General features: G+C 54.5%; 3 protein-coding genes across 4 annotated transcripts; 1 reads left to right on the top strand and 2 right to left on the bottom strand.

Moving 5' to 3' along the window:
- Positions 1–2,572: 2,572 nt before the first annotated feature.
- NDUFS5 (NADH:ubiquinone oxidoreductase subunit S5) lies at positions 2,573–3,855 on the bottom strand. The gene is made up of 2 exons (XM_056509293.1): positions 3,478–3,855; positions 2,573–2,800 (listed from the first exon to the last, which is right to left on the bottom strand). Exons 1-2 carry the CDS (start codon positions 3,691–3,693, stop codon positions 2,696–2,698), a joined length of 321 nt encoding a protein of 106 aa, XP_056365268.1. The 5' UTR covers positions 3,694–3,855; the 3' UTR covers positions 2,573–2,695.
- A 1,365-nt stretch (positions 3,856–5,220) lies between these two features.
- AZIN2 (antizyme inhibitor 2) lies at positions 5,221–12,906 on the bottom strand. The gene is made up of 11 exons (XM_056509003.1): positions 12,644–12,906; positions 12,099–12,204; positions 10,842–11,002; positions 10,593–10,766; positions 9,795–9,967; positions 9,260–9,391; positions 8,169–8,334; positions 7,896–8,058; positions 7,712–7,824; positions 6,073–6,287; positions 5,221–5,765 (listed from the first exon to the last, which is right to left on the bottom strand). Exons 1-11 carry the CDS (start codon positions 12,659–12,661, stop codon positions 5,624–5,626), a joined length of 1,563 nt encoding a protein of 520 aa, XP_056364978.1. The 5' UTR covers positions 12,662–12,906; the 3' UTR covers positions 5,221–5,623.
- Positions 12,907–14,029: 1,123 nt separating this feature from the next.
- On the top strand, positions 14,030–20,724 carry AK2 (adenylate kinase 2). Of its 2 annotated transcripts, XM_056509002.1 has the most exons (7): positions 14,030–14,191; positions 14,489–14,614; positions 16,370–16,480; positions 16,583–16,677; positions 17,219–17,291; positions 17,820–18,015; positions 19,926–20,724. In XM_056509002.1, exons 1-7 carry the CDS (start codon positions 14,078–14,080, stop codon positions 19,931–19,933), a joined length of 723 nt encoding a protein of 240 aa, XP_056364977.1. In that variant the 5' UTR covers positions 14,030–14,077; the 3' UTR covers positions 19,934–20,724. The 2 variants fall into 2 exon arrangements, with proteins under 2 accessions (XP_056364977.1, XP_056364976.1); XM_056509001.1 differs by lacking the exon at positions 19,926–20,724 and having other exon boundaries at positions 14,034–14,191; positions 17,820–18,232.
- The last annotated feature ends 219 nt before the right edge of the window (positions 20,725–20,943 follow it).

The following is a 20,943-nucleotide window of genomic DNA, read 5'->3' as shown; positions in this document are numbered from 1 at the left end:
GCTGAGACCTTGGACAACCACAGGGGAGATGTCTCCTGCTGCAAATCAGCCAGAACCCAGCTCTGCCCCAAGAACTGCCCCCTCTCCCTCATTAAAACCTCTGCCCAAGCCCCAGGCTGAAATCTGCCTTTTCCCTTGACTTTTGATAAATTATTCATCTCCTGAGAGTTGTTTGTTCCCCCTCTCCGAGGCAGAGAAGAGCTGCAGATGATGCACAGCACATCCAGGGAGCTGCAGGAGGTGGGGGCTCAGCCCAATCCCAGACCCCAGCTCCCATTCCTGGAGGATAAAGGTTGTAGGAAAATGGAAATGAGGGGCTGGGGGGAGGGATGGGGCTCTGCCCTCAGCAGCTCCTGCCCAGTCCATGGCAGAAGCAGCTCCCCATGGAGATCTCCCACCCCGGTGCCTCCCACCCAGCTGGGACGTGGCATCACCCCGTGCCAAAAAAGTACCAAAAAAGGCAAACAGCAACATATAAATTTGGAACTACAACAAGCTGGATACGGATCCTGTTCAGGGCTCTGTGGTGAGCCACACTGTGGAGCTGAGGATGCTCCAAATCCCTTTGCCCAGGGAAACTCAGGCAGGTACATCAGATCCATTTTCGATCCCTGCTGCTCAGCCAGAGCCTGGGCCTCGCTCTGCTCCCAGCAGAGCCAGGAGGTGTTTTTTTAATCTCTCATGAATTTGAGTTTTCATCAGGTCTTTGATTATTCCCTTTATTGGCTGAAATTCCTGACAGAGCTTTTAACTCCAGGGAAGGGATGCTGCTGGCTGCAGCCCTGGCTGCGATAACGCCGATCTCCGCAACAATTCCATTCTGAGCGGATCTAAAGAGCCACTCGGGAGCCACGAGCGCTCAGATGCATCCCAACATTTCCTCTGACATCTGGACAGCTCGGTGGGATGAGTCACTCTCCACACCAGCCAAGCTTTTTGCTGAGTCTGTTGGTTTTTTTTTTCCCCTCATCTCCCTGGAAAAGCAACACTTCCTAATCAGAACAGGGTTTTTTTTTCCTGGCCCGTGCTGCTCTGGGTGCCACCAGCCCTCACATCCAGCCTGGGAAAAAGTTTTGATGTCACTGGCAAAGTTTCCACCAGAAAAGTCATCCCCAAAATCTTCTCTGCATTCCTGGTGCCTCCACCAGCACACATCTCTTTGGGAAAGGGAAGGATAATTGATAATAATTAATGATCATACATAATGAGTGATTGCAAGTGTGGAAGCTTGTGAAGATTTTACCTCCTGGCTGGCTCTGCTTTCCAAATTTCCATCCATGGGAGAATGCCAGGGAGTGACCCTGGGGAACTGCAGTGTGGTTTGGTGAGGAACCAGCTCCTGGAACAGCTCAGCCCTGCTCAGACTTTCTGGGCGTTCCATGTGGGTCCCCAAATCAGCCCCACCCCCTCCCTCACTCCTCCTCCCCAAATCCCCCCAGGACAAACCACTGAGGATAAATAACTCTGATGGCTCCATGGCACCACTCCATTTCCATCCCCAGCATTATTTCTCCCTCTTTATCCATCCTTTATTTGTTCTGGCAGCTCCACAGCCTCCCCCTTTCCACCTGAAGCCATTCCCTTTTCCTCACATGGCTCTCATATTTTCCCTGTGTTTCCCTCCTCCTTGCCCACATTCACAGCTGGAGTGCTGAGATCCATGGAGCACTGATATCCTGATGCTGGTTTTCCAGAGTTTTCATATTTAAAACAGCAACCAGAATCCCTGAGGATTGTCAGACTCCATCAGCTACTGCAAGGACAGCCAGGAATTAGCCAGGGTCCAGCCAGGATGGGGTCTTGGGTCAGTTATTCCTGCTTTGGGCAGGAAACAGGAGAAAAATTAAAATAGACATTATTTATAGAGTTATCTAAAATAGAGGGAACACACATGTCAGAGTGTGAATCAGCAGTGCCAAACAAGGGAAATAACAGAGCTCTCCTGGCTCAGATCCCTGCCCTGGACACCCTGGGATGGCTCAGAGCCCCCAAAAGCAGCACCCAGCTGTGACCCCTCATGTCCAAGGGCACAGCAATGCCAGGATCTGCCTGGATCAGGGACCCATGAGACTCCTCTCCTGTGCCCACCATGGGATTCACACCCTAGGAACAGCACAGATCCCTCTGGGAGCAGGGCAGGGGTCTGGAATGTCCCCCCTGGAATGTCACATCCCTGCCCCCCAGGTCACAGCCTTTGGCATCCCAGCTGGGATTTGCTGGGATCAGGAGTCTCACAGCAAAAATCCAGTATTAACTCCACCTCCAGCAGTATTAAAAGCATGGATTAAAGCACAGAGCTGGCCACTCTCCACTTCCAGGGATTCACCTGCTTCAGTGCTGCTCCAAAACTGAGGGAATTTGGAGGGAATGGGAGGAAAAACTCTCCTTGGGAGGAACAAACATCCTGGGACTCCATGGATCCTGCTGGTTTATGGGATTTCAAAGCCCCCAGTGAGGAAATCTGCCTCCCACACACTGAAAAGCCAGGAGAGATCCCAAATCTTCCACTCTGAATCCATGTGGAAACGAGGTGTTTTCCCCAAAACAAAAAAAGACAAGACAGAGCCAAGGAGACATTCCAAAGGGATATTTACTGTCCAAGTGATGCTCCATCTCAGGTTGTTCCCCTCCAGCCACAGCAGGGCCCCTGCCCTGTGCTCTGGGGGTTTTCTTCCAAGAAGAATTCCAGTGGGAATCACGGCCTGGGCTCCTCCTTGCCCATGTGGTAGGGGGGGGGTTTGTATTTCCCTTCTTTCATCAGCTTGTCCCGCTGCTCCAAGATGGTCCGGAGCCGTTGGGCCTGGCAGGGACACAGGGGGGCTCAGGGATCCCTCAGGGGGTCCCCAAAACAGATGGCAGATGTAGAACCCACACCAACCCCACCCTAAGGCTCCTCACTCGAGTTTGAGCCTCTTCTCAAAGATTTTGGGGCTTTCAGGATGTTCTGTACTAATGATATTTGGATTTCCAGCCCAATTTTCTGAGCAGGGTTTTGTCCTGGATGTGGATGCTGCTGGAGAAGCGCTAGGGGCAGGGAAAAAATCCCGCCCCAAAACATGGAATATTTGGTTGGGAGGGAACTAAAATCCCATCCAGTCCCACCCCCACGGGCAGGGACACCTCCCACTGATCAGGCTGCTCCAACCTGGCCTGGAACACCCCCAGGAACGGGGCAGCCACAGCTTCCCGGGGCTCCTGCAGACACACAGCCTCGGGGAAGGGGCTGCTGCAGGGCAGGACCCCCCTCACACTGGGAACGACCAGGCAGCGCTCCCACCCCGGGCTGGAGCCCCCAAACCTTCCCCAGAGCGTGGCCAGGGCCCTCTGCACCCCCACCCGGAGCTGGTGTCCCCGCTCTGTCAGGATCCCCACGCCCCGTGTCCCCCCAAAGCCCCCTGTGTCCCCCCAAAGCCCCCTGTGTCCCCCCAAAGCCCCCTGTGTCCCCCCAAAGCCCCCTGTGTCCCCCCGCCCACTCACCAGCTTGGTGCGCTGCATGCACTCCACGAAATCCTCGTACTCCAGCTGGCACTCGCGGCGGGCGCGGGTCTGGCCCAGCCCGTGCCCGCACTCCACCCACTCGCGTTCGAAGGCGTGGCAGAGCGCGGCCTGCCCGTGCGGCTGCGGCATGCTCTGCCGCACCAGCCAGCTGTCCACATCGATGCCCAGCTGCTTCTGCAGGCCCCAGAACGGCATGGCTGCGCTCCTGTCGCGACACAGCCGCTGTCGCGCCGCCGACACCGCCGCCCCCCCTCACGGACCCGCCGCCGTCCTTCACGGGCCTTTCGCGACGCTCCTGCCGTCAAGCGCAACCCCCGTCGCGACAGCGCGTCGCGCTTTGCGGCTGGGCGGGGAGAGAAGAGCGGCACGAGCGGCTCCCCTGCGCTCTAGCGCCCCTGGCGGATTGGAGGACTGGCTGCGCGCCGCGCCCCAGCGCCCCCTGGCGGCCACGGTGCTTAAGGCTCCCCCAGTGCTCCCAGTGATCCCAGTGTCCTCCCTCTGTGCTCCCCCAGTGCTCCCAGTGATCCCAGTGTCCTCCCTCTGTGCTCCCCCAGTGCTCCCAGTGTCCTCCCTCTGTGCTCCCCCAGTGCTCCCAGTGCCCCAGTGTCCTCCCTCTGTGCTCCCCCAGTGCTCCCAGTGTCCTCCCAGTGTCCTCCCTCTGTGCTCCCCCAGTGCTCCCAGTGTCCTCCCAGCGTCCTCCCTCTGTGCTCCCCCAGTGCTCCCAGTGTCCTCCCAGTGTCATCCCAGTGTCCTCCATCTGTGCTCCTCCCAGTGCTCCCAGTGTCCTCCCAGTGTCCTCCCTCTGTGCTCCCCCAGTGCTCCCAGTGTCCTCCCAGTGTCCTTCCTCTGTGCTCCTCCCAGTGCTCCCAGTTCCCCAGTGTCCTCCGTCTGTGCTCCTCCCAGTGCTCCCAGTGTCCTCCCAGTGTCCTCCCTCTGTGCTCTTTCCAGTGCCCTCCCAATGCTCCCAATGTTCTCCCTGTGTGCTTCTCCCAGTGCCCAGTGTCCTCCCAGTGCTCCCAGTGTCCTCCCAGTGGCGCAGTGTCCTCCCTCCATCCTCCTCCTAGTGCTCCAGTGTCTCTCCAATGCTCCCAGTGTCCTCCCAGTATAGTCCTCCCAATTCTCCCAGTGTCCTCCCAGTGCTCTGAGTCCCCAAACCTGGAAATCAAGGGTGATCTGACCAATGCACACCCCACCCTCAGTGCTCCCAGTGTCTCCACCTCAGTGTCACCCAGTGTCCCATTACTCCTAGTGCATCCCATTCCCACGATCCAAGGTCCTCCCAGTGCCCCCCAGTTCTCCCAGTCCTGGCCTACAGGGCTGTACCCAGGGCAGGAGCCTTTGTGAGGTCTGACAGGACCTCAGGAACCAGGGAAATACCACAACACCCAGGATTTCCCCCCAGTGTCACCCACAAAACCCAAACCCACCCCCTATTTCCTATTTCCCAAAATCCCCGGGGTCCCTCTGGGTGCCTGAGCAGAGTCCGAGGTTTGGGTGAGCAGCCCCGCCCTCCCTAAGCAGCAAAGCCTCATCAAATGGTGATTGCAGAGGGATCCTGCAGCACCTCGGGCACAGGGTGGGGAGGAAGAGCCCGGGGCTCCCTCACCTGACCCCTCAAGCCATGCTGGGCTATCAATTATCACCAGCACTCCTGAAAACAGAGCCCAGACCTGCCAAACCCCTTCTGAAGGCACGCACACCACACGAGCTGGAGGAGCAGGATTTGTGGGACAGGATTTATTCCAAGGCCATGGGAACAGAGTGGGGCAATGCCAGAGGCAGGATGGCACCTTCCCCTCCCTGGCACTGCCATGGGATCCCTTCCCTCTCTGGTACCATCACAGGACCTCTCCCTTCTGCTACTACCATGGGATTTTTCCCACTATGGTACCACTGTAGGATTTTTATCCCCCCAGTACCACTGTGGGACCTTTTCCCCTGGTGCTGCCATGGGATTTTTCCCACTATGGTACCACTGTAGGATTTTTATCTCTCCAGTACCACTGTGGGACCTTTTCCCTGGTGCTGCCATGGGATTTTTCCCATCCCAATACCATTATGGGACATTTCCCCTGCCAGTACCACCACAGGACCTTTCCCACCGTGGTTCCTTCTCCCCCAGTGCTCAGATGATGCCAGCTGGAGCAAAGACAGGGGTGACACAAAGTGTCTCTGCCATCTCCCAGCCACAGGACAAGGGGGTGCAGAGGCTCTCACGGTCATCTTCTGTCTGGGGTGGCTTTTCCTGGAAGAGCTGGATGGCTTTCCTGCAAGTGGAGACACCCAAAGGGGAGCCAGGGGAAGGAGCAGCCCCTTGAGAATGGGGAAGGGGACGCTCCAGGGCTCTCCTGTCCCCCAGAACAACAGCCAGAGGTGAGCTGGCTCTCTTTATAATAATAGTAATAATATTAAAATGTTAGTAATATTAAAAATATTTTAAAAATAGGATTTTTGCCTCATTAATTTTCTATTTCTGGGACTCAGGTTTCCCCCTCTCACTTTGACCATGATGGAAGAGAAGCCAGCACCTCCCAGGGGATGCAGCCCTGCCCTCCCACCCCGCCCATCTCTTACCAGGCCATGCGGGACATGGTGTAGCTGACCCGTGGCTGGGGCCCTGTGCTGAGCAGGGGTGATGTTGGCATGCTGTAGGCTCCCATGTTCCCAAAAAGCAGCCAGTCCCCCACGTGCAGCAGGGGCAGCTCCAGCCCGTCGGCGATTCGATCCTCGCCGTGCCCCCGCGGGCCCCGCAGGCTGCAGCTGTGCCAGGGCTGCTCTGGGCAGGGTCTCTGCGGGTAAAACACCCAGCAGACACTGGTGTGATCATTGGTAAATCGTTCGTGGTCATCACAGAAGGTTTGGAGTTTGTATAAACCAGAATACTTAAAATAAGAAAAGAACGTGGACCTAAATAAAGGGAGATATATTATTAAACCCACTCTGTTTAAATCTCCCTGTTATGAATATTGTGTTTGTAAAAGAGAAAAAAAAAGGGGTTTTCTATAGTCTGAAAGGTTTTTTGCAGAATCAGATTTCCTGCCTTTGTGTAATCAATCCCAAACTATCTGCTAAAGATCAACTTCCCACTTCTGTCTTTTTCCTCCCAGATGGTTCCATGACCAATGTCCCAAGAGCTGTCCCAGGGCAGTTTGGAAGTTTCTTTGACCACCACTGCTCACCTTGCAGAATTACTACAACAAAACAATAAAAATTATTGATCACTACAAGGAAAACCAGACTATAAAAAGGGAGCTGCAAACCAAGTTCTGTGGAGCATGGAGTGGGCACTGACCCCTCACATTTTCCCCAGCGCTGCTTGCTCTGTCTATATAAAATAAACCAATCGAAATTTTGCTGAATATTGAGACTTTGTTTCTCATTTATAACACTGGGATGAGGGTGTCCCATGTGAAGAATAAATCCTTCAGAGAAAGTTTTCCTACAAAGGTGTCCACTTAGTCACTTACAGTGGTTAGTGTTGCATGTTTTGATAAATGTTCTTGGTTGACTGTTCTTTTCCTTCGAGCCTTACTTTGTGCTGGTTCTTAATTAATGTTATTTGTTAATATTAAATTATTGGCCTCACTCTGTTTTGGTCCCCAGTTGTCTCACCCATATCCCCTTCCCTTCCCATTGGGTAATTCCTCTGCTGCTTCCCTAAAGTGGCTCCTGTGACTGGGAGAGGAGTGATGTCAGAGAAAATATATGCAAAGGATGCTGGGACACTACTCAGAGTTAAAACCCCTAAAAACAATGAGCCCAAATAACATTAGGTACTGAAAATAGTGTTCCCAGTTTGAGAAAAACAGTAGAGAGCATAAATTTACCATCCCAAGCTGCTTTGTCCTGTTGCTATAAACAAACAGCACCCGGTAAAAATGACATCCCCTGACAATAATTTACTTTTTCCTGCCTTGGGATTCTCACAAAGATGGAAGCCCCAGCTCTGCCTACAGACAAAACTGCACTCCTCTTTTGATTCATTGACTGGGAGCAGCAATAGCAGTGCATGGGATTCCTCAAGCTTCCCACCCAGAGCTGATCTTTTAATTAATGCCTTACAAAGGACCTGGTCTCCTGGCCCATTCATTTCATCACAGTGACCCCCAAAGCTCAACCCAGAGGCTGGGCACAGCTTCCCTCTGTGCTGTGGGGCTGGCTGAGGTGATCCACCCGAGGTGAGGGACGTTCCCCAGGGCAGGGGAGCTCTCACCCTGTGCAGCCCAGGCCTGGGGCAGGGGCTGTCGAACAGGAGGCAGCTGAAGGCGCCGTAGACGCCGTCACTGAGGTGATACACCAGGCTCTTCTTGCTGCCACACTCTTCCTCTGCAAGGGAGAGGGCACAGGGCTCAGGGGGGCTCAGGGAGGCAGGGGACACACCCTGCTGTCACACCCACCGTCAGAGCCAGGCTGCTCCACGGGGGTCTCCTCCAGGGCAGTGATGCTGACAGCCAAGGTGAAGGCAGAGGTGACATAGTAACGCCCAGGCCTGGCAACAATGTCCACCCCACTGCCCTCAGGGAAGTACAAATCCAAGGCAGAGTTTATCCCAGCAGCAATCTGTGAGAGAAGAAAAAGAACCTTCCTCTTGTTCAGCTGGGAATTCTGCAGGGAGGCTCATTCCAAGCTCCTTCTCTGCCTGCTGAGGGCAGCTGTTGGGAGGTTTGTACCTCTTCCAGCGGGGCTCTGGTGTCCTCAGTGCCAGGGAAGCCCCCCCCGATGTCCAGGAGGTGCATGTGATGTCCCAGCTCCGTGCCCATGTCAAACACCAGCTGTGCTGCAGCCACAGCCTGGGCCAAGGCCTGGGGCTCCAGCCCACGGCTCCCAAGGTGGAAGCTGAGGGCACAGAGCCTGTCTCAGCAGGGTTTGGTCATCCCCAGGGCAGAGGGGACACAGCACTGCGATTGTCACTCACTGGGGGCAGTTTACCACACACCATCCCAAAATCTGCATGTGTCCCAACAAGGTCAAATCCCTGCCTTCACCTCCCTCCCAAGCAGAGCAGCTGGATCACTGCATTGTTCCAGCAGGGAAAAGCTCCCAGATCCCCATCCAAGGAAAAGCTCCCTAGATCCCAATCCAGGAAAAGCTCCCCAGATCCCCATTCATGAAAAGCTCCCCAGATCCCAATCCAAGGAAAAGCTCCCCAGATCTCCATCCAAGGAAAAGCTCCCCAGATCCCAATTCAGGGAAAAGCTCCCCAGATCCCCATCCAAGGAAAATCTCCCCAGATCCCCATCCATGAAAAGCTCCCCAGATCCCAATCCAAGGAAAAGCTCCCCAGATCCCAATGCATGAAAATCTCCCCAGATCCCCAATCCAGAGGGGAGAAAAGCTCCCCAGACCCCAATCCATGAAAAGCTCCCCAGATCCCAATCCAAGGAAAAGCTCCCCAGATCCCCAATTCAGAGGGGAGAAAAGCTCCCCAGATCCCAATCCAGAGAAAAGCTCCCTAGATCCCAATCCGTGAAAAGCTCCCCAGATCCCAATCCATGAAAAGCTCCCCAGATCACCATCCAAGGAAAATCTCCCCAGATCCCAATCCAGGGAAAATCTCCCCAGATCCCAATCCATGAAAAGCTCCCCAGATCCCAATCCATGAAAAGCTGCCCAGATCCCAATCCAGAGAAAAGCTCCCCAGATCCCAATCCAGAGAAAAGCTGCCCAGATCTCAATCCATGAACACCTCCCCAGATCCCAATCCATGAAAAGCTGCCCAGATCCCAATCTTCTCCCTATGGAAGAAGGCCCCTGGCTGTACCTGATGCCAACAACCTCCACTGCCTGTTCCTTTGCTGTCTCCAGCAGGTGCCGGCAGGATTTCAGCGTGGTCCCAAAAGTCATGCTCGGGTGGGCAGAAGGGATGGAGTCAGCAGTGATCCCCAACAACAGCCTGAAACAAAGTCACAATGTGTTGAGGGGTCTTGGAATAACAGGATCATGAATTGAGGGCTGGAAAAACCCTCAAAGATCGCTGAGTCCAAATATTAACACGAACTATTAAGTCCAGCACTAAACCATGTCCCTGAGCACCACACTTAAAAGGTTTTTGAATGTTTCCAGAGATGGTGATTCTATCCCTTCCCTGGGCAGGCTGTGCCACTTCCTGATCACCCCTTCAGTGAACAAATTTTTCCCCAAATTCAGTCTAACTTCCCCTGGCACAGCTTAAGGCCGTTTCCTCTTGTCCTGGCACTTGGGAAAAGAGACTGACACCCACCTTGTACAACCTCCTCTTGCCCTCCTGCCCATCCCCTCCTCCTGCTCCCACTCCAGTGGCACTGCCAGACACCCACCTGGCACGGGGGTGGCTCCTGGCCACCTTGCTCAGCTCCACCTCGTTGTCAAAGGCCATCAGCCTCACGCCGTGGGTGGCCGCGTACCTGATGTGGGCGACCTGCTTGCAGGGGCTGCTGTAGAAAATCCTGTCAGCTGGGACCCCAATGCCTTGAACCCTGCTGATCTCTGCCTGCAGGGAGAAGGGGACACCTGCAGCAGGTCCCCAGGAGCTGGGTGTGGATCAGCCACCAGCTCTGGGTCTAGTTTGTAGTGCTGAGGAGGGAAAAGTGTCAGTGTTGCAGCCTGGGCTTTTCCAGAGAAAAGGTACCAGAGCTCGAAGGGATCACAGTGGACTTTGTCCTGGCATGGACAGGTTTAAAAACATCATGAAAATGGGAGAGGAAACAAGTGGGGTTAGCAGGCCTGGGGCTGACCCCTGCTCTGAGCTGTGACAACTCTTGCACTTTCTCCTCCTGGAAAACACATCCTGTTTAATTACATAAAAGTGATTTCATTTTGCCTCCTCTCTGGAAATCTGGCTGTTGCAAATGACAAGCAGGAGGGAGCAAAATCTTTAGGCTCAGCCCTAAGGACACCAAGAGCTGGAGAGCTGTGGCAGTGCTGTGCCAGCAGCCAGGACAGCAGCTCCAGGGACAGGAATGTCATTCAAAGGGACAAGGATTTCTGGGCTGGGACAGCAGAGGGAGACTCCTGCCCCTGCAAATGTCACCTAGAGCAGAGGCTTAGGAAAGCAGGCTGAGCTCTGCCACTCCCCCACACACATTTCCCCTGGAGCTGTCCTCCCACAGCCCCACCTTGTTGGCACAGGCGAATCCTGCCCCCAGCTCTGCCAGCAGCCGGATCACCCCTTCGCTGCCGTTGCATTTCACTGGGAAATAGGGCTTCACTCGGGGCAAGGCCTTCAGGAAACGCAGGTGTTTCTTCACTATGTCCCCAAGGTCTGCCACGAAGAAGGCCTGCTGCTCGCCCTAGGGGACAGCTGGAGTGAGCAGCAGCTCCAGGAATGCCTTTTCCAGAGGCAGCAGCAGAGCAGCAGCCCTCACCTCTTGGCACAGCTCCCCCAGGAGGTTCTCCAGCAGGTCTCTGGTGGTGAAGCCTTCCTCCACCATCAGGAAATTGGATTCGTTCAAGTACCCGTTCATGGTGTGGTTTCTGAGCTCTGAAGGCTCCTGGAGTAGGGGATGGATTCTAAGGATGAGACACACTGTAAAAATGAAAGGAATATTAGAGGAAGTGTCCAGAAGCTCCATCAGCATGGACCACTCAGCCCACAGCCTGGGGTGTCACTGGTAGAGCTCTGTGCTGCTCTGCTCCAAACCAGCAGCTCAGCAGAGCCCTGCTGTGGTTACAGCATCTTCCCCGGGGGAGGAGACACATTTCTCTGCAGTTCAGAGCTCTGTTTTGGCACACAGCAGCTTTGTCTCCATCAGCAGGCACCAGCACAGTCAACAACAAAGCCAACTGCACCACAAAGAGCAGAGATGCCTTTCTAGGCCAGGACAGGCCCCTTCCTGCTCTGGAATGCAGCTGGATCTGCCGAGTGCTCAGTGGGGTGAACATCCCCTGTGGGTTCCAAATAGCTGAAGCTTCCTGGACCCACTTGCCCAGTGGGAAGCCCCAGGACAAGGGAGGCACAGCACAGGCTCCCCTGACACCATCCAACCTCAGGGCAGCCTGGGTTGGTGCTGTGGGTGCAGTTCCACAGCTCTCCCCTGACACAGGGTGTGGAACAAGGGGACAATTAAGCAGCACAAAGTTTTCTGGCTCATCCTAGCAGAGCTTTAGCTTTGAGCTCGCACCCTTAGCTTTAACAATCTCCTGCCCTGGATCCAGCCCAGCCCATAACCCAGGGAGCTGATGAACTAGCAGGGAACATTTCCACTCCAATAATCCAAATCTAGCTCCAGGGCTTTTCCAGGAGCATGGTGTCTCTGATTTGAAGTGAGCAGAAGGCAGAGGTTTCATTTCTCAGAGCTGCACACCCCCTCCTCCCCACAGAGACCTCCTGACTGCATTCCAGGGGGCACTGGGAGAAAGACCACGCTGACCCCAGAGCAGCAGGATGTTGTAATGCATTGAGCAAGCACCACCAGCAATTCCAGAGATGGGGAATGGGATGAAAAAAACATGTTTTGAAGCTCTTAGAGCTTCGTAATCAGGAAAGGAGAGCAACTCCTCCAGCTTTACCCTTCACTCCCCATCACCAAACAGCATCCAGCCCACCCTGGCTGGGCACAGAAGGGATGGATGGGTCATTCCTGCTGGAACTCGTGCCCCAGCCTGGGACATCCCCTCCTTACCACGGTCCAGTTGTCCCTCCCAGGTGTCCTGGTGTGCTGTCAGGGGGGTTCCCTGAGGAATGCTGAGCTCCTGCAGCAGCCCAAGGTGTGCCTGGGGGTCCAGGGTCTCTGGGGAGAAGCAGTGCAGGGGCTGAGAGAAGGAGAGGGGCACTGCCAGTACGATGCCCTTCACCCCCATCCCCAAATTCAGCAACCACAGGCACTCTACAGCTCCCATCTCACTGTGCCAGGCAAAACAGCCCCCCCACAGCCCTCCCAAAAATCCCCTTACCTCAGAAAGCATTTAAAGAGATTCTGCCATGGGTCTCCCAAGAGAATAAACCGGCCCCAGGGCCGGCTGCTTGTCCTGCCCCAGCTCCTTGCAGAGGATGGGGGGGCTCCGCACCCCTTCTCTTCCAGCACTGCCTCCCAACCGTAGCCATGACAACCAAACCCAGCCACCCCATTGGCTGAGCCGCCTCCGAGCATCCTTCATCCCTTTTGGAGAACGCTCCCACCCTCTCCCGGGGCTGTGGCTGCCCCGTGCGGTCACCCCGGGCTCTCACCGAGTCCCCGCAGCTCATCCCCGGCCCCGCTTCCCGCGGCTGCGCATCCCGAGCACGGGGACCCTCGCGGGGAAAGGAGCCCGGAATCCCGCGGTAAGGCTGCTGCCAGGGAAACCGGCCTTCCTGCGGATTACAGGCTGAGCGCTGTTTGGCTGGGACTCCGGAGAGGGGGAGGGAGCTGGGAAGATGTCAGGGACTGATCCTGCCCTTGCTGAGCTGCTGCTGGTGTTGGTGGGTGCCCCGGGGGCAGATCCAGCTCTGCCATCAATGCTCTGTCTGATCCGTGAGACCTGGATCTTGGAAGTGGTGCCACTGCTCCACCCCACAGACAGGATGGGCTCAGCAGGGTTTTTTAACTCTTCTTGTTAAATGTGCAGGTCCCTCTGGTGTTGCTGAGGAGCCAATGTTCTGTCTGTGGAGAGGTGGCTGTCCCCACTGAGGGGGGAGTGAGAAGGACCAACTTATCCCGGGTTTCTGTATTCAACACTGTGGTCTTGGCTTTGCCACAGACTCTCCTGGCAACCAGGGCCAAGGAAGCTCTTGTCTGCTGTGAGATCCTGGCCGGTTCTGCCTGTGCTCTGGCCCATCACCAGCGCTGGACTGTGCTGTGTGGGATGTGGGGACCATGCAGAGAGGCTGGGAGAGCAGAGAGATGCAGAGCCCTGCACTGCCAGTCCCTCCTGGATGTGCTGGGCAGTGTTGTGATGCACAGCCCACGCAGAGCAGGGCACTGAGCCCATCCCACAACGTCAGGGCAAGCACAGCTCAGAATGACAGCGGGCTGGAGAAGATCTCTGAGATCACGAAGTCCAGCTGTGACTGGACCATAGCACCAAGTGCCACGTCCAGTCTTTCCTTAAATGCTCCAAAGGTGGAGACTCCACCACCTCTCTGGGCAGCCGGTTCCAATGTCCAATCTCCCTGTGAAAAAATTCTTCCTAATGTCCAACCTAAACCTCCCCTTGCGTAGCTTTAGACTGTGTCCCCTTGTCCTGTCACTAGCTGCCTGGGAGACAAGCCCTACTCCCACCGGCTCCAAATTCCTTTCAGGAAGATGCAGAGAGCGATAAGCTCACCCCTGAACCTCCTTTTCTCCTGGCTCAGCCCCTCATCAGACTCGTAGTGCACCCCGCTGCCCTTCCCTGGACATATTCCAGTGCTCAACGTGTCCTTCTTGGACTGAGTGACACAACTGGACGCAGCACTTGGGGACAACTCGGGGCAAGCGCGGCGACACCGAGCGACCCACGTGGCGCCACAAAGCCCCGCCCACCGCACTAACCACGCCCACACCACGCATAACCACGCCCACTCAATAGAAAATAAACGTGTGGTTACATAGCCCCACCCCTCATTAGCATAGCCCCGCCCCGGCGCCGGCCCCGCCCACGAGGCGCGGCGCGGGCGCGCAGTCGGTCGGTGTCGGTGTCGGCCATGGCTCCGAGCGCGCAGGCGGGGGGCGGCCGCGGGCAGGCCCCGGCCGCGGGGATCCGCCACGGCATCCGCGCCGTGCTGCTGGGCCCGCCCGGCGCCGGCAAGGGCACGCAGGTGAGGGGATGCGAGCGGCAGCGGCAGCGGGAGCGGCCCGCCCGGCCTTCCGCACGGCCGGCGCTCCGCGTGTGACCCCCGCCTGCGGGGGCGCGGGTGTCCGGCCTCCTTTTGGGGGGTGCGGTGTGTCTGTGTGGCTCCGCGGCTTCTTTCCGCCGCGGCTCGGCCGTGTCCCGCTCGCCGGGGCTCTTTGTCCCGGCCGCGGGGAGCCGGTGTCGCCGGGGCTCTGAGCCGGCTCGTGCCACGTGCTGGCCGCTCAACGACTGTCCCCGGGCTCATCTCTGTCCTCTCCCGCAGGCCCCCAAGCTGGCCGAGACCTACTGCGTGTGCCACTTGGCTACCGGCGACATGCTGCGGGCCATGGTGGCCTCCGGGTCCGAGCTGGGCAAGCGGCTCAAGGAGACGATGGATTCGGGGAAGCTGGTGGGTCACGGGGAATGTGCTGGGAGGGGACACGGGCTGGCAGCGCCTGGAATGAGAGCAGACAAAATCCACCTCCTAATTAGAATTGTCTGATTAGTGTAGGAAGGCAGATTGCAGGGTGAAGGCAGATTGCTGGGTGAAGGTAGGGATGGGGTGGGGGCTTTCCTTATATCACCCTGCAGCAGAAGCATCCTATACAAACATCCTTCCTCTTCAAAATTACTATTTGCTTACCAGCAGCCTGTGGCCTTGGGTTGTTTTCATCTTTTAAGGGCTGCAGTCTGGCTGGTAATTTTCTGGCTCCTGAACACTGAGGTGACAGTGTATCCTTGGAGCTGCAGGTGTCTCTTCACCTGATACCTGAGCTCCAGGTATCACTTCAGAGGGTTCATCTGCATCCCAGCTCTTGCATAAACTCGATTCACCTGTAACTATAAGGTGAAAATAAACCTAAAGGTGTTGCTGTGGTAGTTACAGCAGCTGCTGTGTGAGAGAGACACTTTGGATCCCCAAGAGACACGAGTTAGAATCTCTGACATTCATTTTCTGAGGGTCTCATTATCTCATCCTGACGACTGCAATATCTCAGGGAAACTCAAGGGACCACAAATTGCAGTGACTTGCCCCAATGTGGGGCAGATCTTGAGCATCACTGTGGCTGCCACGGGCTCCTAACACCCTGGGGAGAATCTGCAGGCCCCAGATGGGGAGAGCAGTGTTATCTCACTTTTGCTCAGAGTTCATTGCAACACCAAGCCTGCAATACCCAGCTGGTTATGAAAGATAGGGACGTTATCTGGCCAGGCTGGTGGTATCTGCCACGTGTGTGTGTGTATGTGGCAGGCAGCTCCACGCAGCTCTGTGATAACTCAGCTGGGAGCACAGCAGCATTTCAGGATGGGCTTTATGCTCAGGCTCTTTTTTTCTCCAAGGGGTGTAATCAGGGAGGCACAGAAGTGACTTGTTGCTTGCCCCCCTCCACCTCCAGGGCTGTTTGTGTGTTGTCACAGTCTGGTCCCCAAATCCTGCTGGGTCCCAGCTGTGTGTGCTGGAGAAAACAGCGCTGCTGAGGAGAGCTGCTCCCAAATAAACAGCTATTGTTGGGGCTGCAGCATCTGTGAGTGCTGCAGTGTGGAAAAGGCACTAATCCCAGTGGTATGCTGAGACTGTTAGATGGGAAAAAACTACCCAGTGAAGCCAGAGCTTGTCAGCAACTACTGGGCTTTTACCTTCATGTGAGGTTTATGGGAGTCAATGAGCAACCCGCTGCTCTGCCCTTCCTGCCCGGGCCTGCCTCCCGAGGGGGATGTGTAGGTGAAGGTACAAAGTAACAGGAAATCAAGGTTGTGTTGATATTTTGTATTGTGATCTGGCTTTAAAAAAAATATCATAATCTAAGGAGTTTGAGCTGACAGTGTTCCTTGCAATGCAGCAACCTTTGTAACAGTGAGGTTGCAGAGCTGGTCCAAGTCCCTGCACAGGCTGGAGTGTCCCTGGAGTGAAATGTGGCATTGCCTATGTCCTGGTGTTGCAGGGAGTGCTGCCCTGATGTGGGCAGGTCTGAACAGGCAGCCTGAGCATTGACATGAATCATGGAATCACAGAATATCCTGAGTTGGAAGGGACACACAAGAATTATCGAGCCCTTGGCCCTGCATGGGACAACTCCAAAAATTCCACTCTGTCCACAAGGGCAGCAGCTGTGTGTAAATTCAGAGTGTCCTTCCTGACAACACACCTGTCTCATCTCTGCAGGTGAGTGATGAGATGGTGGTGGAGCTGATTGAGAACAACCTGGACTCTCCTCCCTGCAAGAACGGGTTCCTCCTGGACGGCTTCCCACGCACGGTGAAACAGGCAGAGATGGTACGGGAGCCCCTGCTGGGGGGCTGCTCCAGCACCTCCTTCCCTCAAAACCAGGGGTCCCTGCTCCCTGTGCCCCTCTGAGATGGGTGTTTGCTGTTGCAGCTGGATGAGCTCCTGGAGAAAAGGAGAGAGAAGCTTGACTCTGTCATCGAGTTCAGCATCCCCGACTCCTTGCTGATCCGGAGGATCACTGGACGGTAATTCTTCTCAGTGCACGGGTTGGGATTTCCTAGTTTATGCAACAGCATCCTAATTTCAGATCCCAGGTTGTCCTCATGATGCTTAGGCCTGGCAGTGATGCTGGTCTCTGTTTCTGCCTATTCTATGCCTGCACCAGCCTTGAGCAGAGCCCCTTCCTTGCCCTATAAATCAGGGATTTCTATAGAAAATCTCAGCTCACCCTTTTAAGTTCCTCCCTCTCCAAAGCTATTATTGCTCCCTTACACAGGACACTGACATTTGGACACTTCCTCCAGGGTCAGGAGTGTGTTCTCTTGCACTGTTGTCCAGACCTCTTTCCCAGCAGAGCAGGAAGTAAAACTCCCCTTCTCCATCTCCCAGCACAGCTGCTTTTCCAAACTGAAGAGGCCCTTGGTACAGAAATAACTGGAGAGGATTTTCTTACAAGTGACAGGCTAATGGTGCTGCTGTGGCAGATGTTTCTGTGCTGATGAATGGCAAGTTCAGGAGATCTTTTCCTGACTGGGCTGCTTTGCTGACACTTCTTTTCTGTCTCAGGCTGATTCACCCAGCGAGTGGCCGCTCGTATCACGAGGAGTTCAGACCCCCGAAAGAGCCCATGAAGGACGATGTATGTGAGCTCCCGAGGCTGCAGCTTTCCTTGCTTTGGGTTTAGCTGGTGCTTTGCAGTCTCTCCCAGGAAAAACTCATTCCTTTCCTTCTCTTGTACCTTCTTATCTTGGCTTTCTGGGGAGCGTGGGGAGCTGCTTGGGCAGCCTGAGCCGACGGCACTGCGGGGAGCGAGGCCTGGAGGGATGGATGGATGGATGGATGGAAGGATGGATGGATGGATGAAGGGCATGACCATTCTGCAGAGCCTCACAACTTGTTGAACTCTGTCCACAGCTTGAGTTGCAGTGGGTTGTGACCAGCTGTAGCTGGTGCCTGGTCCCGAGGCTCCTTTTAGCAAGCAGAGTGGTGTGTGGGGGAAAAAGACCACGGTGCTGAGCCCTTCTCTCTTCAGTGACCGCTCTGGGACTTGTTCCCTGCACACCTGGGGTCTCCTCTCCAGCACTGCCTTGGAGGAGGGGAGCAGGCAGACAAGGAGGGAACACCCCAGGCTGCAGCTGGCTGGAGAGTGTCCCCTTGCTTCTCCCAGGTCACTGGAGAGCCCCTGATCCGCCGCTCGGACGATAACGAGACGGCGCTGAAAACGCGCCTGAAGGCCTATCACACCCAGACCTCCCCCCTGGTGTCCTACTACAGCAAGAGAGGGATCCACACGGCCGTGGATGCCTCCCAGTCTCCCGACGTGGTGTTTGCCAGCATCCTGGCAGCCTTCACCAAAGCGACATGTAAAGACCTGGTTATGTTCATTTAAGGCTCCGTCCCAGGATGGGGCTCTACCTTTTTTTTACCCCTTTCTCTCTTTCTCTGTCTCTGTCTCTCTGGGGCCAAGGAGGGTGAAGAGCTGAGCAGAGTAGAAGGGGAAGGGAAGAGGTGATGCAGCCCAAGGCAGGGCTGTGCTAATTCTCTAATTTAATTAAACGAGCTGTTAACGGTCTCGATGTACATGTGAAAGTCGGTCTGTGTGTGGATGTTGGGATTTTGGCCTCTAGAGGCCGCAGCGAGCCCAGGCTCCAGCTGCCCAAAATGGGCTCTGCACTCCTTTGGGTCAAAAAAGCCTTTGTTTCGTCCTAGAAATGCACCTCCCTGGAAGGAACTGTACTTCCAGCTCCTCCTGGCTACCCCACAGGTGCCCTGGAGAAGGTTGGGGATGTGGGGGAAGGATTTCACAGGAGATGTGAAGCTGCAGGATTGAAACCTGGGGTTGCTCTGTGTGTCTGCTCAGGGCTGAGTGACAATGTGTTCTCGTATGTGTTTTATTCCCTGTGGGGTGGCAGGTTCCTGTTCTGATGGCATTTGGTGAGACAGAAAGAGGGTGGGGGGTTTCAACCTTTATTTATTTGTGGGATTTATAGCAAATTAGTGAGATGATTCTTGCTCTTTTTAGTGTGGTATCTATGGTCAGAGTGTGACAGTGTGGCAGGTTGTGATGTCCTGGGGATAAGAAAAGGACTTGGGTTTTATCTCTTTGCTCTTGCCTTGGTTTTGACCAAGGAGAGGAAGATGCATTGAGCTTCTCCTGATCCCAAAGTCTAAATATAATAAAGCCTTATTGCAAAACAAATGATTTCTCAAGGCTCGAGAGACAGCGTTATTAACCACTGGCTCCGTGTGCCCTTGAGCTAACGACCTTTGCTGTGAGCTCATGGAAATGCTCCTGTTTCTTGAGCAAATGCAGCAGCTCTGTCAGGCTGTGTTTGAGGACACTGTGTGTGCAGGGCATTGTGCTGCTGTGTGGTGACACTGCAGGGCTGGCACTGACCTTTGGCCAGGAGGGATTCCAGCCCTTCCTAGAGGACCCTGCTGTAAATATGGATTGGCCCAGATGAAACTTTGTCCTCTGGCATTCCGTGCGTGTTTACTGACTGAGTGTTACTGACTATCCTCCTCTCTCTCTCTCTTTTGGGATGTCCCTCCATCCTGTGCACTGAGCTGCTGGGAGCTCTCTGCCCAGAGCAGATGTTTAATCCTCAGGAATCCCTTGCTCTTTTCCTTGATAATTTCTCTTTTGCCTGACAATCCTCTCTCTGTCCTCATACATCCTTTCAAGGGACAGAACATCTTCCCTTCCAGCAAACTGGAAATAACACTGGGAACCAAAAGCAGTGGACTTGTTGCTCTAGAAAGCACATGACTGAGGAGAAAGGCTCTGACAGTAAACAGGGCTGGTTTTGCCAGCAGCCTGTGGTCCCCTGGGATTCCCAGACAGCACTTGCTCTGTCTCTGGGTTTCCTGTGGAAGAGTAACCTGGAGCTGGCGAGCTGGGAGGTCGGGATAGCATTTAGGATGGGACTGGTGTGCCCCAGGGAGTGGGAGAATGTGGGTTACAGCTGTCCTGGCATCTTGGTGACTAAAAAAAAGTTCTGTGTTTTATTTTGAGAGAGTCAAAGGGAGAGCTGCAGCCCTCTACACTCTGGGAAGGGTTCCCAGAGTTGGCATTCCTGGATTTGGTCAAGGTTTTACTCTACAGCAAGAGCAATGTTCCCCCACTCTCCATTCCTCTCCTCCCTTATGCTTACTTCACATCCAGCTCACCAGCCTTTTTTTTAATTATTTTTTTTTGCCATAAACCATGCTTAATTTTTTTGTTTGTTTTTCCCTAAATATTTTTTTTTCTTTCTGTTCCCATTTATTCCAGCTGAGTGACTCCATCAAGCAGATGAGACACCACCAAAGGCTGCACACTCTGCTACATCACCCATTGCAGCCCTTCCCTGAGTGCAGGGAGGGCAGCTGGGAGGGGGGTATGATTGATGGGAGGGGGGGAAGGAGGTGGTAAACAAGGGGTTGGGGGGCTGATTTGGTTGGGTTTTGGTTGGATTTCTTATTTGGCAGAATCATTGTGAAGAGGAGGTGGCCTTCTCCTTAGAAATCATGTTTGTGGAGAGGGAAATGTCTCTGAGTGACCAGCAGGTCCTTGACCTGTTGGAGGGCAGGGCTAGATGTTATTCCAGGCTTCTCCAGGACTTTCAGGGCTTGTCTCATGGGCTCTTGGTACTCTGAGACCACTGAAAGGTTTGCTGTGATTTTTTTCTAATGTTGCTTCTTATCAGCGAGGACCAAAACAAACAAATGATTCATCATGTCTGAAATGGAAAGGAAAAAGAGATTCCATGGTCTTTTCCTGGAAGTTTTGTTTTTCTTGTTCTGCTACATTCCTAAACTCTGGCATAGAGACTTCTCAAGGATTCTGTGCTGCTGAACAGAGGGGCTGTGGCTCTAGTCCAAACCTGCCTTACTTGAGAATGGGGTGGCTTTTCTGTGATCATGACCAAGCTGGAATTCACACAATGCTGAAGAAATGCAAAAGAGACTTTTCTTAATTGCCTGCAAAAATAACACTTAATTAGGGGTGGTTTTTTTGCATTTCTTTTTAGATCAAATGGTGCCTTGTCTAACCTCTGAATCAATAATAAAATAACCCCTTTACATTTGTATCTGGTGCTGTGTCCTCTTTGACCTGCAGACAGCGTGGAGGATGAGGAGGCAGATGACAGCATCAACTAACAATTGAGCTGGGTGGATCCTGGGGCCTGATCCTATCTCAAGGATGTTCTGTGCAGCTGGAAATGGGGCTTTTATCTCTTCTCCTTGCTGAGTGTGTCCAATGCTTTAGATCACCATAGCAATTCTGGTTTTTTGCTGGTTCTCTCTCC

This window comes from Oenanthe melanoleuca, chromosome 23 (assembly GCF_029582105.1).
Source record: "Oenanthe melanoleuca isolate GR-GAL-2019-014 chromosome 23, OMel1.0, whole genome shotgun sequence".
Classification (NCBI taxonomy): Eukaryota; Metazoa; Chordata; class Aves; order Passeriformes; family Muscicapidae; genus Oenanthe; species Oenanthe melanoleuca.
This window is presented reverse-complemented; position numbering and strand designations above follow the sequence as displayed.

Coding starts and splice junctions, on each gene's coding strand:
- AZIN2 (XM_056509003.1), bottom strand. Junction 10,767..10,841: donor TGGGGGAGCTGTGCCAAGAG/GTGAGGGCTGCT, acceptor GCTGTCCCCTAG/GGCGAGCAGCAGGCCTTCTT. Junction 9,392..9,794: donor AGGAGCCACCCCCGTGCCAG/GTGGGTGTCTGG, acceptor ACTTTGTTTCAG/GCTGTTGTTGGGGATCACTG.
- NDUFS5 (XM_056509293.1), bottom strand. CDS start 3,693: ATGCCGTTCTGGGGCCTGCAGAAGCAGCTGGGCATCGATGTGGACAGC. Junction 2,801..3,477: donor GCATGCAGCGCACCAAGCTG/GTGAGTGGGCGG, acceptor TGTCCCTGCCAG/GCCCAACGGCTCCGGACCAT.
- AK2 (XM_056509001.1), top strand. CDS start 14,078: ATGGCTCCGAGCGCGCAGGCGGGGGGCGGCCGCGGGCAGGCCCCGGCC. Junction 16,678..17,218: donor ATCCGGAGGATCACTGGACG/GTAATTCTTCTC, acceptor TTTCTGTCTCAG/GCTGATTCACCCAGCGAGTG. Junction 17,292..17,819: donor AAGAGCCCATGAAGGACGAT/GTATGTGAGCTC, acceptor TGCTTCTCCCAG/GTCACTGGAGAGCCCCTGAT.